General features: G+C 37.2%; 1 protein-coding gene across 2 annotated transcripts in view; it reads right to left on the reverse strand.

Annotated features, from left to right (window-relative positions):
* Positions 1-15627, reverse strand: part of LOC124151713 (disintegrin and metalloproteinase domain-containing protein 9-like) — a 122165-nt gene that overhangs the window by 19876 nt on the left and 86662 nt on the right. For both annotated transcript variants that reach the window (XM_046524306.2, XM_046524305.2), the window contains exons 4-5: positions 1347-1428; positions 195-277 (exon numbers count right to left, since the gene is read on the reverse strand). In XM_046524306.2, the coding sequence (XP_046380262.2) occupies positions 195-277; positions 1347-1428 (165 nt within the window). The remainder of the gene's footprint in view (positions 1-194; positions 278-1346; positions 1429-15627) is intronic.

Genomic DNA, 15627 nt, shown 5'->3' on the forward strand with positions numbered 1-15627 from the left:
TAAAACCAACATAAATCAGACAAAATTATTAGTAACTGAGAACACTTAAAATAATAATTGATTAAATACATTGTTGGTAACTAAGATATACAACACATTCTGGACTTAAGTGTTGCCTAACTGACACCAATACAGTACATAACTGGGTACACAATTCAAGTGTCGGACTGGGGGAACTGATGTGAGGTACCCACCTGATTCCTTCACAGGTGCTCAAGGCCACCATGGAGTCGGGGGAATACCGAACTGTGCCATGGTAATAACAATGTTTTTGCCTCTGAAAATATATAAGAAATTTGGATTATCATTTCAATGTATAAAATCAGTCTGTGACAAAAACTTTGGAGACTACCAATCCAAACTTGCATCATTTTTCTGTATAACTTAGTGTGTACAGCTGATTGCTGTTTCCGGCTTAGTTTACGAGAAAGTACACAAAGTAATCTTAATCCCTGGATGTAAAACAAAGTCTAGCAGAACAGAAAATACTATTTAAACGGTAAATCAACATGTCTGGTGAATTTTTATCTCCAATTTTGAATTTGTACTGACCAAGTTTCTCATCACCTGTTCGTTTACCGGAATTCGCTGAAGGGGTACGGTGTAATTTTTTCTGGGCATAATATTCAAAATCATTTATTTTTTTCCAAAATACTGAATTCGCTAGAGGGGGGTGCGCATTAAACTAGGGTGCACACTATACTCAAGAAAATATGGTATTATTAGCTGAGATTACAAGACCGAACAGAATTGTACTAGACGCAGGCTTTAGCAGCTCAAGTCACAGACTGTAGAATTTAAATGATCACTGTTTTGCAGTCCGTAATTACTATTAGCAAAACATAGTGATGCCATTTGGTGACTTCACATTGAATATTGTTTGTCTATTTCTCTTCTCATTAGCCCGAGACTATTACAACATTTCAAGAAAATGAGTGTAAAATATAAAAAGGTCATGCACAGGTAATTGCATGCTTTTCATATCTTATAAAAATTTCAAAACACAAATGTTCAAGACATATTAAAGAATCTTTGGAATTCTTGTGAAATAGAAGTGGTCCCTACATCAATCAGGTGTCTAACATTGCTGACTGTGATAGAGGGTTACACTTGAGTATGCTGGGTTCTTTCACCTGTATTAGAGAATGGGGGGTTTTCAAATTTGTTCTCACCAGGCTTATGTACAATGAACCCCTTTTTTCAGGACAGCATAAATACCAGTAAAATCACCCGGATTTACTAAAAAAAATGGATTTAGAAACAATTGTAATGTCCTCTTGCATGGATGCATTCAGGTTAAACAGGGTCCAGACTAACAAGGTCTCTCTCTATCCTGTTTTCCTTACCTGTGTGAGAGGGTGAGGCGTGTGAATACTGCTGCCTGTGGAATGGTATCTCTTTTCAACATAGGAGGTAGAAAATAATTCTCTGAAAAAGAAAAAATGCAAATATCAATTTCAGTTGAAGGGTTGTTCAAATATCAAAAGGTGAACATTTTGAAGTGTCATTTTAAGCAAAGATTTGGCATCATGTCAGCTGAGATATTACACAGAACCTAATGCTAAATGTTCATAGCATATATATTTTATAACACTAATATGTTTGTATCACATTTCCTTTCTCCTCGCAGTGCAGTCCAGACTATTAATATATTATTAAACATAATGAGTCTGCATGTACATATATCCTGCTTGGTATCTCTTTCAATTTGGACCTTTGTAACAGTCAGTATCACTGATAAAAGTTTGCGGGGTCCCAAATTAAGATTGGTCTAGTTATTAAAATCACATAATTTATTTGTATGATAAAGCATATCTGTTGAATGTTTAATGAAATTAATAATCTGGAATCTTAATATCTGGAAACTGTTTATTCTAAGGGTCACTAACTTTAAATGAACTATTCTTAAACAAAAGTCAAAATTACAAGTAGGGTTTCCTGACTGAGCATCCTTCAACACAGCATCTCCTAAAATAATACCTCTGTAAAGGTTTTGCTATGTCCGTCTATAAAACAACAAAATATTGGTCCCAGCAATTTCTATATCTTTTTGACATGCTGCCTCACTGCCACAAAACGTATTACAAAACCTAAAGCTGATTTTTTTTACATCAAATCAGATGTTTACAGTGTAATCTTGTATTCTCATATGATATCAATGTTGTATTGCTCACATCACCAAGCACTTAGTCAAGCACAATTTGCCATTGTCTCAGATTGAGACAACAAAGCCTTTGTGTCGATATCTCTACGAGGATATACATTTCACAAAGATAAAACAATGGATTGTGATAATGGATTCTGGTTTCAACACACATCCATGCGCCAGGTCTATGTTGGTACCATAATCAAAATCACATGGGGTTATTATCAGTCGGATGTACATGCGTATGCTATCAGGCATAGTCCTGTTGTTGACAGACGTGGTGGACAAGGAAGACTTCATTGTTGCAGTGGAAGAATTCAGGTATGTATTCGCACCCACCATTCTGACACTCTTGCCCAAGTGTACCTAGATTACATTTGCACAGTGTGTTCATAATATTTCATAAAAAACACCTTGGAAAGTGATGTTTTGTGTTAGCGTGTTCAAGCATTGGTGCGCGAAAACTTCTGTATTGAAAAATGAACATGTGGCTCCATCAACTATGACTCTCTGGCGTTTAATTCTGTTGCACATGATAGGTTTTAACAATATTCTTGTTGGGAAAGTTAGGTTAACTGATTTGTAACTATTGTCATTGTAACTAATTTTGAGAGTCAGATGAGCCTGACTGGCACAAGCCAAGCCACCTAGCGGGGCAAGTGTTCTATTTTCAGCATAAAGTTGAAGCGTGACGGGGTAGATAGTGCTGTTCTAAACTTGCAGTATTAAATATGTCGTGTAAATTCATGTAAAAATACTTCAAATATTGTATAAATTATTTTAATATGGTATTATAATGTTTGGAAGTAGACATCATAAGTAACTCATGTGGTTGTAGACAAATAGTATCTTCAGCAGGTATGCCTTTTTTGTTTGGTTATTTAATAATTCTCTCTGTCATCGCAATACTCTATTACAGCGGTCTGTAAATTATCGAGTCATCCACATATTGACATCATGAGCATCGATCTACACAATTGGGATCAGAAGATAATTAAGCATCAACCAAGTCAGCGAGTCTGACCACCCAAAACCGATAATCACCTCTTTCAAACATTGGGTTGCTGAAGACCATTTTTATCCCACATCTTTTCCTGCCAGAGAAATACCTTAGAGGATATTCAGAGCTCCAGATAAGCTGTGTATCTGCGTAAAATACGCATCGGAAATGCAGAAATACGCTTTAAAATAAAATCCAAGCGTATCACATACGCAACGAACATTACAGATAATCTACAAAAATAAAACTTGTGGGTAGCATCAAAATATTGTGAAGTAACCCTGCGTATTCAAATAGCAAATCAGCAACTTATTTTGAAATTATAAACGGGCATTCCGTCAACCTTGCCAAACTCCACGATGACAGTTACATCACGATCATTTGCCATCACACTTTCTTGTGGCAGTATCATGGTATTTTTGAGTCCTATAAAGCTCTTGAACCCACACAACACCAGTTTGCAGGGACTAGATGAATAGTGTTTTTAAATATTTAACTTAAATACCCACATGTGTAAAAACTAGTGGGTAACAGAAATTTGAATACCCAGATAGAATTACTGATACCCGATGATTTTAAAATGCATGGGTAAAATACCCACAACACCAAAAGCTTATCTGGAGCTGTTATTTGAATGTGCCCAAGTCAAGCTTAGTACAAATAAATAGAAATGCCTCCGGGTTACTTGTACCTTAGCTTACATAAAACAAACTTTCACGATTTAGTTGAATCACATCTCAGATCCCTTACATCATTAATATTCATGACTATCACCAGCACATTGGACAGACTAGCTGCACACTAATCTATACCATGTCCAACACAGTGATAAATGGGATTTCATTAACAAAGGCTCTTTTCATGGGAAGACGTAAGTCAATAGGACTGACCAGAGTCAGTGGTTACTATGTACGTGTGGGCTAGCCTACTGATAGTTACTCAACAGGACACCCAGACTTGAAATCTCGATCAATACGCCATGTTCCTAATTGAAAAGATAAGGGACAAGTTTCATGACGTTAGTACATTGAAAACTACCAGGCATGTCTTATCACAGCTTCACAAAAATCGACATGAACGGAGTTGACAAGGACATGTTCCATCAAATCAGCTAATTAAAATGTTGAATAACTGTTAACCCAGACACTAACGAGACAAGGTTTCAGCCCACACTTACATTTCTTGGTTTATGAATTTCAAACTCATTTCAAAAGTGAGGTAGGCCAACTTTCTTAATTTGTTTTCAAAAAAGCCTCAGAAAGTTTTTACTTGAACTTTGTCCTAAAAAGTTAGGTAGGTATAAACAAAATATTCTGGAGTAACAAATGTAAAACAACTCAATTTTCAAGAACATTTAATTATATCTCAGCTTGTGCACAAAGGGTAATAAAACAATATTCATGTCATGGGTGAAATGCATGAAAGACACCGCTATTTTGCAAGCATGGGCGACAATTAACTCTTTCAACACCAGCCAACCAGAAGATTACTGCTGTGACACCAAGTTCCCAGAGACTCCTGTATGACAGATGAAGCCAACACTTATCAAGGGAATATTATCTGCTTGTAAAACAACTTTGCTACTACATGTTTTGCTATACACTATTTGAAAGGCCTAATTAATCCTATTGTTTATAAATATGAAAGTTAAGTGTATCACATTATTTATATAATTCATTTACAACTTAGTTGACTTTGTTTTAAATTAAAATGATGTCAGCTAAAACATTCATAACTAATATCTGTCATCACCCATTTTCCGATGATAATTGCTGTCCGTTCACTAACATGAGGAAATACCTACGTTTTCGAAGCTTCGTATGAATAACACTTATGTCAAAGGCTGCCATGTCAGTATCCATTAAAAAAACTTATATTGTTTCACCGAAATCGTGATCTATATCATTAATATGGAACTTCATGGATGTATAGTGCTAGGTAACTATGAGCTGTGACAAAGATTTCTTATGCATATATTTGGGCATGAAAGACTGTGATCGTGTCCGAACCGAGAAATCAAGGCGACGAAAGCTGAGATGTCACTTGACTTACATTACATGCGATCGCACAAAAAGATGGAAATAATAACTTAGATGTCAGTTGTCAACCTTTAGATATATTTTTGTTGATTTTATTACTTTGTATAATATATTTAAAGATTTGCTTGAAACATCTTTGTTTTACTGTTTGATATGTTTGATGAGGACCCTTTGTCGAAGAATGTGTCCGAGAATTATTTTTGATAACATTGCGGGAACAGTGAATAAGCTTTTAATCTATTGATAAAAAAAATGATAAAATGAAATGGAATATGTATTTCATACATTGAGAAATGTGATAGATTTAAAAAATGAATGCTATGACAGGTAGGTTAATAAAATTATAAACTATTTTGACGTGACTTGGCCAGTCTAAGTGTTGAAAGATGTAAACTGGTCACCACTGCGCTTTGCGTTGACAAGCTTTGATGGGATTAGAGAAGGATCCCAGCAAGAAATATCAGAGTGACTTCCCTTTACTTTACACTCACGGAGCAAATGAAATCATACTTTTGTTCGAACTTTTTATGCATTTTTTTAAGTGAAGATCCGCGGTAATAAAAGAAGGAGTAATTTGTATTTGTATTTTTTTCATCATTTGGACTTTGAAAGACCGGCAAATCTGTAAATGTCGCCTTAGTGACGTCTGATGGAGACCAGAAGATACACTCAGCAGTCTTTTCGGACATTTCATCTCCTCTATGAACTTTACTGAAAATGGACAATAATCAGAATGAGAACAGACACCTTCTCCAATCAAACTCTTGGCATTTTATACCAGCCGCAAGTCAACACAGTAGTTGAGAGCAATCAGCTGATGAACTTTACCCGACCTATGAAAGCAGTGTTTAAGTGACATCTTCCTTCTCTCAAATGCTATGGGCCATAGTCGTTGTTTGAAAGTACCGTTTGAGTGTACCCGCACAGCTCTTGTCTGGTTAGAGCCCTGAATGTCATGCAGTTCTGGATGAAAGTCAAGCGTGAAGTCAATATCAACATTTGAATCATTTAAATTCTTCGTTCGATGGAAATGGGATGAATCCTTTGATTATGTAGAACTGCTTCTAACAAGTATCCTCCCATATCTTGAGTAAGACAAAAAGTGTTTTGTATGTAAATGTGAACTCAGTTCTTCACATGCCAGATAGACCACCCCATAGTAGCTCTTTGATAATCCTGTATTGGTTTGGATTTCTTTGTAGTTTAAGTAAGAAATAACTAAAAAGGTATATCATTTTAAATGTTTTGAAGGCTCAAGTAGTTTTTGCACCTGAAAATGTTTGGAGATAGAAAACTTGCTTAGTAATAACTAAAATATTAATTCCACGGGATAACGGGTCGGCAGTTTTAACAAGCTTTAATTACAGCAGCAACAAAGCTATAAAACGAGACGAGAAACCGATAACGTGACGAGAAAGGAATAAGATCAGAGAAAGCGAGAGCATGAGACGAGAAACTGATTACACAAGACAAGAGAGTGATAGAGTGAAACGAGAAAGCGAAAGCACAAGACAAGAAAACAACAGCATGAGACAAGAACTTTAGTGATAGCATGAGACGAGAAAGTGATAGAACAGCACGAGAAAGCAAAAGACAAGAAAGCAATAGCATGAGACAAGAACTTTAGCGATAGCATGAGACGAGAAAGCGATAGAACGGCACGAGAAAGCAAAAGACAAGAAAGCAATAGCATGAGACAAGAAAGTGACAAACATGAGACAAGAAAGTGATAGCAAAAATGAGAAAGCAATAGAGTGAGATCGCAACAGAATGAGCAAGAAAGCAATATTTCCCAGAATTCCGTTCATTAAAAAGGGTTTTGTTGATTTTCAGTGATCCATTCCAATAATTGTCACCGCTATTTTTCCTATAATACAGAGAGATTTTCAACATTTTGTAGATGACAAATTTGTTAGCTTCAGATATATACTGCTATCTGATTTGCATACATGCATGTAGACTGTACACATCTTTGAGTCTTTGTGTTTACTATGTTGTAATGTAGTAAATTAGCAAGGTCCACATGAACCACAATGCATAAGTCTTTTACTTTATTTTGCAAAATTTCCACAGAAACTCCACGGATTATTCGCGAATATTTACAAAATTTGCAAAACTTAATTGGCTCTTTCACGGGACTAATGAGTCTTAGAACCCTCGGGTGCGACACATGCATTGTGCAGGATGATGTAAGTCACATCTCTTAACACTTAAACATGGTCTAGGACACTTGTGAATAATTTTACATTATTCATATTGCAGGTTTATTCACAAAACTACCCCATTCTTCCTTGACTCTAAAAACTGAACCCTTTACAGCTAGATGAACTGGAACAAATAGTAAATTACATATAGATTATACACTGATATGGGAAACTAAAATCAATGCTAACCTGCTTGTATTTAAATAGAGTTTGACTGACGTTAAGTCGGCTCTCTCGCCAGGAGAGACTAGACATACGGTAAGTTGGACCGATTATTGTATAATAAGGCTCACTTTTCAAGCACTCTGTGTATTAAACTGGCTGGTTGTTAAACAAGTTCTGCATTCTGATGTAAGTTATGTAAATATCTACCAGATATATAGACTGATATCATGTTATAGATGATCATAGTAATGCACTTGATATTATTATCAATGTTAACTGTGTGGTTGATCACACTGATAAGAATGTCTGTCCATATGTGTGGTTTACTCAAGTACATATGAACTGTGTTTACTCAATTGACACAGCAGTGTTTATCATGTTTATCAAACGATATGCAAGTACATATACATGTTACTTTGTACAAGACAAGAGACACAATGCAAGCTGATTATAAATCAATGGTCAAAAAGAATATTTACAGACAACAGTATTATGGCATTTGCAGAGAAACACTTAAACTTACTCAAAACAAGTTAAACACCCACAATTGGAAGACTTCTTTTGAGTAGTATATTTTTAGATTTTTACCTGATTTATTTACAGAGCATAGACATGACCTGCTCAGGGCATGATGGTCCCATAAAACTCCTAATTAGGGCCATAAAACAATTGATTACTTTTCGCAGAAATTCGTGGATTGTTTAAAAAATCACCTACATCTAAACAGTTATTATGTCTGAGTGAATATTGAGAAAATTTCACCATTCCTTCCAGAGGTAGTATTCGAAAAATTTCTGCTTTCTTTAATGAAAAATAAACACCTCTAAAAATGAAGAAAACAAGATGACTTTCTCTCAGGCATAATTGAGTCGATATTCAGTGATGACCCCTCTCTGCCACCATACTCCCGAGGCAGATCCAGCATTATGTAATGGGTGGAACGTGGTCAAAGTGCTTGTGAAGATGTTAACTTTATGATTTGTTTGTTTGTTTGTTGTTTAATGCCGCACAATATTCCAGCTATATGACAGCAGTCTGTAAACAACCGAGTCTGGACCAGACAATCCAGTGATTGACATCATGAGCATTGATCCACGAAATTAGGATCGATGACATGCATCAACCAAGTCAGCGAGCCTTACCACCCAATCCTGTTAGTCGCCTTTGATGACAAGCATAGTCGCCTTTTACGGCAAGCATGGGTTGCTGAAGACCTATTCTACCCCGGAACCTTCACCGGTCCTGAACTTTATGAAGACAGACACAAATTTTAATACAAGATGGTATTACTTTATGTTTTATTTTATATATATGCATGTGTTATTACCGGTATATGTTCATGTCATCATCATTGGGGTTCAAATGTGGTTTTCAAATCAGGGAGGGCGATGGGAGCATTGGGGAGCCTCCACTGTGTTCAACACAGTATCCCTCAAACATCCTGCACCAATACATTTAGGAACTACAGCAGATGCACTAGGTCAATATCCAGCAACCACTGCAGCAATACACCAGAGCCCACATCACAAACGTTAGATTTACTTCCCACTTCACCAAGAATAAAATGAACACAGTTTTACAGCATTCTGTTGTGAGACATTAGAACACTGCATGACAGATCAAATAACTTCAACCTTCAACAGAAAAGAAACACTGAAATGCAGAGTTTGCTCTGATTTCACACCCTCCTTTGAAGAACAAATTGATCAGCAGTATCTCCAGTCTATTACTGGCGAAAACGTTACGGCATACATCATGAGGTAGGAGCTCTCCCTCGGCTTAATGGCAAGCCTCAGCATGAGTGTAAACTGTGCGAAGCTTCAGATGTGAATGGGAGAGCACTGCAGATCTTGGCCTGGTCAGCAAGCCCACCATCTGTGCTGACATCAGTCGGAGATCTGTACCATCTACATCACTAAGCATTACTGACTGCAGGGGGTATCTCCAGTCTGGTGGTATCAAGGTGTGAATTGCATGCCAAGACTCCTGTCAATGGCCACAGATACAATGGAGAGGAACTCACAAACCTTGATGTCAGAGTCTATGCTCCATTGAACCTTGATGTCAGAGTCTATGCTCCATTGAACCTTGATGTCAGAGTCTATGCTCTATTGAACCTTGATGTCACAGTCTATGCTCTACTGATTCTTGATGTCACAGTCTATGCCTCCACTGATAGTTGATGTCAGAGTCTATGCAGACACAGATGTCAAATGATGTATTTAGTGTATGTTTGGGGAAAGTGTTTCTTTTATGCAAAGATGTCAGGATGTGACTTAAATCAATGAAGGGATATTGCACACTTTCTTACACATTGTTCCGTTATTGTTTCTATGTATAATTGAATAGATCAGGAAATAGATGCCCACAACAATGAAATTGGATGTTTGGTAAAAACACAATTCAACCAAGCAAACATGTTGGACAGTTACAACTGAACATGGAACATTGAGCTGGGGCAAAGTCTCACATCTATAAAATAAACAGAATTCATTTAAATGAGGTATAATGTACCTGGAAGATCTGCTCCTAATGTCTGAAATAACTGAGTACCCTGACAAATAATTTTATACATAGGAACCTAGAGAATCTCTTCCTGAAACTGTAGCAATATACAACTTTCAATGCCGTTACAGACATGCATGGAATCCTTCAGATACTTATGGGGGAGGGTCCAAAGGTATCCAGACTAGCAGCAAGACTAGACACTGACACCAAGGACATCTTGCCTCCTCACATGTGTACTTGGTTGTCAGTGGAGAGGCGAACATGTGCTCTCCCTTCCTCCCACTCTTGGTTCATATGTTACCCGCCAGCAATTCAGTTGTACGGCCTTGGCACTCATCTCACTAACACAAACATCCTGCCACAAAATTTTGTACATCAAGGTTGTAATTTTGTTGGTAAGTGCCAGAATGGTAGAAACTTTGGTATTTACAAGCCTCATCATGCTAGAAAACCTTCCCTTTAATAACAGCTTCAGAAGAAACTTTATCTCCGTTATTGACAGTTCTTGTTAACTTGTATAATGTTGACTTTATATAGATCGCCATTATAGACAGGTCTTGTTAACTTGTATGATGTTGACTATATATAGATCGCCATTATAGACAGGTCTTGTTAACTTGTATGATGTTGACTATATATAGATCGCCATTATAGACAAGTCTTGTTAACTTGTATGGTGTTGACTATGTCTCCATTATTGACAAGTCTTGAGACCCGTGAAGATCCGGGGTAGAATAGGTCTTCAGCAAACCGTGCTTGTCATAAAAGGCGACTATGCTTGTCGTAAAAGGCGACTAATGGGCTCGGTCTGGTCAGGCTGGCTGACTTGGGTGAAGCATGTCATCGATCCCAATTGCGTGGGTGGATGCTCATGATATTAATCACTGAATTGTCTGATCCAGACTCAATTATTTACAGACCGCCGTCATATAGCTGGAATATTGCTGAGTATGGCGTTCAACAACAAAACACCCAACCAACCAACGACAAGTCTTGTCAAAGTGTATAATGTTGACTATATATAGATCTCCATTATTGACAGGTCTTGTTAACTTGTATGATGTTGACTATATATAGATCGCCATTATTGATAGGTCTTGTCAAAGTGTATAATGTTGACTATATATAGATCTCCATTATTGACAAGTCTTGTTAACTTGTATAATGTTGACTTTATATAGATCGCCATTATAGACAGGTCTTGTTAACTTGTATGATGTTGACTATATATAGATCGCCATTATTGACAGGTCTTGTTAACTTGTATAATGTTGACTATATATAGATCGCCATTATTGACAGGTCTTGTTAACTTGTATGATGTTGACTATATATAGATCGCCATTATTGACAGGTCTTGTTAACTTGTATGATGTTGACTATATATAGATCGCCATTATTGATAGGTCTTGTCAAAGTGTATAATGTTGACTATATATAGATCTCCATTATTGACAAGTCTTGTTAACTTGTATAATGTTGACTTTATATAGATCGCCATTATAGACAGGTCTTGTTAACTTGTATGATGTTGACTATATATAGATCGCCATTATTGACAGGTCTTGTTAACTTGTATGGTGTTGACTATATATAGATCGCCATTATTGACAGGTCTTGTTAACTTGTATAATGTTGACTATATATAGATCGCCATTATTGACAGGTCTTGTTAACTTGTATGGTGTTGACTATATATAGATCGCCATTATTGACAGGTCTTGTTAACTTGTATAATGTTGACTATATATAGATCGCCATTATTGACAGGTCTTGTTAACTTGTATGATGTTGACTATATATAGATCGCCATTATTGACAGGTCTTGTTAACTTGTATAATGTTGACTATATATAGATCGCCATTATTGACAGGTCTTGTTAACTTGTATGGTGTTGACTATATATAGATCGCCATTATTGACAGGTCTTGTTAACTTGTATAATGTTGACTATATATAGATCGCCATTATTGACAGGTCTTGTTAACTTGTATGATGTTGACTATATATAGATCGCCATTATTGACAAGTCTTGTTAACTTGTATGATGTTGATAGAGATTAAACTGAATGAGCCGGAGTCCAGTGCAACTGATTTATGAGTCATAGTCACCTCAGGAGCACCACATTTAAATGGCAAACTTAATAATCACCAACAAATCTTCTATCATTCCTTTTAACAAGATTCCACTAATACAATATACTTACAAAGTGTGATCATGAATTTTAACTGTACGATCAAAATCAATATTCATTGTACCTATAACTTGCATGAATTAGATTTCCCCACTTCCCTTTGATGAATGCATAAAGTATGATTGATTTCAACAGATAAAAGGATTGGAGCTATTTTCTCTTTTGATCATAATTTCCATTCTAAATTATTCGAGAAAAGGACTTTTTTAACCCTTGACTTGGACAAGAAACCATTGAAGCCTACATATGATCATTTTTTAAAAATACTTAAATATGCATTTCACAAGCACTTTCTTCTAAAGTTAAAATCCCATTGCATTCCCAATAGCCAAAGAAACTTGGACAATTCTTCACAAGTTTGCAATAAATCAAAGTCTCTAAATGCATAGTAAGGACATAACAAGAAAAAATTCTTTCATGTACCTTTATCAAAGGTATTAGCTAAATTCGGTCATGTAAGGGTGTTTAAGATTGCTTTGGGGGGCTGCCAACATTTAAATGACAAATCTGGCTGGGCCATGCTCTAAATTGCACTGCATCTATCATCAGCTTACTCAGTTTCCCTAATCTTATAACTCTCCATAAACTGGAATATCCTTTATGGTTGTTTAGTATTGATTATGTCCGTACATTAAGCACGGCAGTATCTGATTTCTCAGTAAAAGAATGACAAGGTTGTACAAAAATTACACCCAACTAAATATGAAGAAAACCAGCACCAATTTTTATTGGTCACTATAAGAGGTCTAATTGTTTATATGTCTTAAGCAATGTAATATAACACAAGACAATACACAGGACACAGTAACAGACAAGCAATCTGTTTGATAAAGGCAGTACTATCTGCCATGAAAATTTGAACTCAAGGAACAAGAGAAGTTCCATTTGTCAATCGACCACCTCCATGGTCTAATCGTAGAGAGGAAGGTCCGGGTTTTGATCCCCGGCCGGGTCATACCAAAAGACATTGAATGATGGTACTTGTTGTTACCCTGTCTGGCACTCAGCATTTAAAGGGGCAATCAAACAAGGACTAATCAGCTCGGAGTCAGTATACTGTGTCTGAGTGAGGTATTCATGTTAAACTGCCCCATGGTATCTCAGTCGGCTAGCACTATAAAACCGGCATCAGTCTGGACTAGTACAAGCAGCCACACACACGTGCATGCACGTCACTATATAAGTGCAATAATCTTGGACACAATGTTAAACCCCATTTCACCTCACCTCACCCCCATTTGTCAATCAAGTTCTTCAAAGGAGTGTCTTAAGTCCAGATCTGTTCTCCTACATACTTCAACATAGACCATTTCATTTTGAGGGCAGGAGGGGTCCGCGATTTGTGTTAGAGACATACAGTGTTCATAATAGCTGCCTGTCAGCGAGCCAAATGCCGGTGACTTCTAAATTGCACTAGCAACATTCCTGTGAAGCTGGCCCGACTATCTAGTTGAAAATTCTAGTCAATACTTATTAATTTCTACTATTTTCTATGAATCATCAAGTCAGTTAATGTCAACATCATTTTGTTTTCATTTTGAGCTTATTGGAAACTGGGTTTTTGCTGTACACTGATTATGACAGATATGCATGTAAGTACATTATTATCCATGCATGTGAAAGTCTAAGAACTACCTGGGTACCACAAAAGTCAGACCAACATGTAGTACCAAGCAACTTACTCTCACGAGCATAATACTCTCAAGACTATTTTAATACATACTGCAAGTTACTGGCAGCCTCCAATTAAATAGGGCAAGTAGAATTTGATGTGGGTTTGCAACATTTTTCGCTAAAATGGCCTCCTGACCAGTGAATTTTGGAAAACAATTCATACACTGGAGACAGAGTGTACTTGCAGTCTTAATGCTGGAAGACAGCTCTTTCTATGAAAGGAAGAGCTCAACAATCTTTATTTCACAACACATTTCTTCAGGACGTCAAGCATGGTCAATGAAAAACAATTCTTATCTTGTAAAATCATTTATTTCACTGTTTTCTGAAACAATGCATTTTTTTCAACAACCATCCCAGCCCCACCAGCACTGGTATATCTTTGTAGACAGAGATGGCTGCCAAATTCCTACAATCCTCGATGTCCAACCTTGTTATCTGGTCATTTGTAACCATGGCTTAGAAGCTTTAACCTTGCCTATTATCTTCCCACACAAGCTGCTTGGTGCATAATAGTGATATGATCTAACCCTTTGTGCTACCCATTACAAATGTATCTGATCTACAATGGTGTTCTGTAGACTGCAGAATTTTGTCTTCAACTCTGGCATTGTCTGATATTGTGAAGGCCAACGTGAGTTTAAAGCATAGTGACATCAGGAATAAGATGTGTGGTAGGATAGCTCCCTGTCTGTGTCTGGGCGCTATCAGTTCCCTCTTACACCCCCCTACCCACCCCTGATAAGCTAGACTGGGCTAGCTTCCAGCTGGGAGGGATGACCCCGGGCCAGATTGCCTGCACTGATGGTCAGTGGACCATGGCAAAGAACATTGTTCAGATGAGAGTTGTCAGACATCTGATAGGAACTGACGGAACACAGTTGAAGCATCTGGAAGGGGGAGACTTCCACCAATGCCAACCTGGTGATATTTTAGTGGCATTAATGTAATGATTGATGTGGCATTTCTTTTGAGGTGACGAGTGACAAATTGGAAGCATTTGTTTTCAGTGACTTTTCCTACAAGATGACAGGGGATGAATGTTATTGGTCTAAGGACATCAACCTCAACTCTTTATTTTAAAAAAGCCACTTAACATCTCTACCCTAAATGCTATACACAGTAATTGGCTAGCCATTAGCTTTGCTCCAAGGCTGTACTGAAAAATAAGTCCCTGGATGTGTAGTAATTCTAGCCTCCTAATAGGCAAGTCTAGGTATCTTCAGTCTCTAATAGGGACAACTTGTTCTTATTGGTTACATAATCTAGAAATTATGATTTAAACTAATAATTATTGCCTTAGAGACTTGTGCAAGTCTAGCCTGCCATGTTAATCAGAACATTAGAGTACCATGGTACAGAGTCAGTAAGTGAGTGAGTTGGGTTTAACGCCGCTTTTAACGGTATGCCAGTTATATCACGTGTCAGCTTAATGTGGGAGGAAAGCCTGAAGTGATGCAGAAACCCATGAGCACAGGTATGGTGCTGAAAAACCTAGAAACATAATTGGGGTGTACCGGGATTCGAACCCACAATCATAGGTTTCCTGGTGTGCCCAAGGGATGCAACTCTGCTCAGCAAATCAAGGCGCCTTAGACAACTGGGCCACCCGTGCCCCCACAATGGTACAGAAGCTCACCTTTGTATAATTAAAAGGATGAGTATGTAAAAAATAAATCACATAGCATCATGCCT

The sequence above is a fragment of the Haliotis rufescens genome, unplaced genomic scaffold (assembly GCF_023055435.1).
Source record: "Haliotis rufescens isolate VD_foot unplaced genomic scaffold, xgHalRufe1.0.p SCAF_64, whole genome shotgun sequence".
Taxonomy (NCBI): domain Eukaryota; kingdom Metazoa; phylum Mollusca; class Gastropoda; order Lepetellida; family Haliotidae; genus Haliotis; species Haliotis rufescens.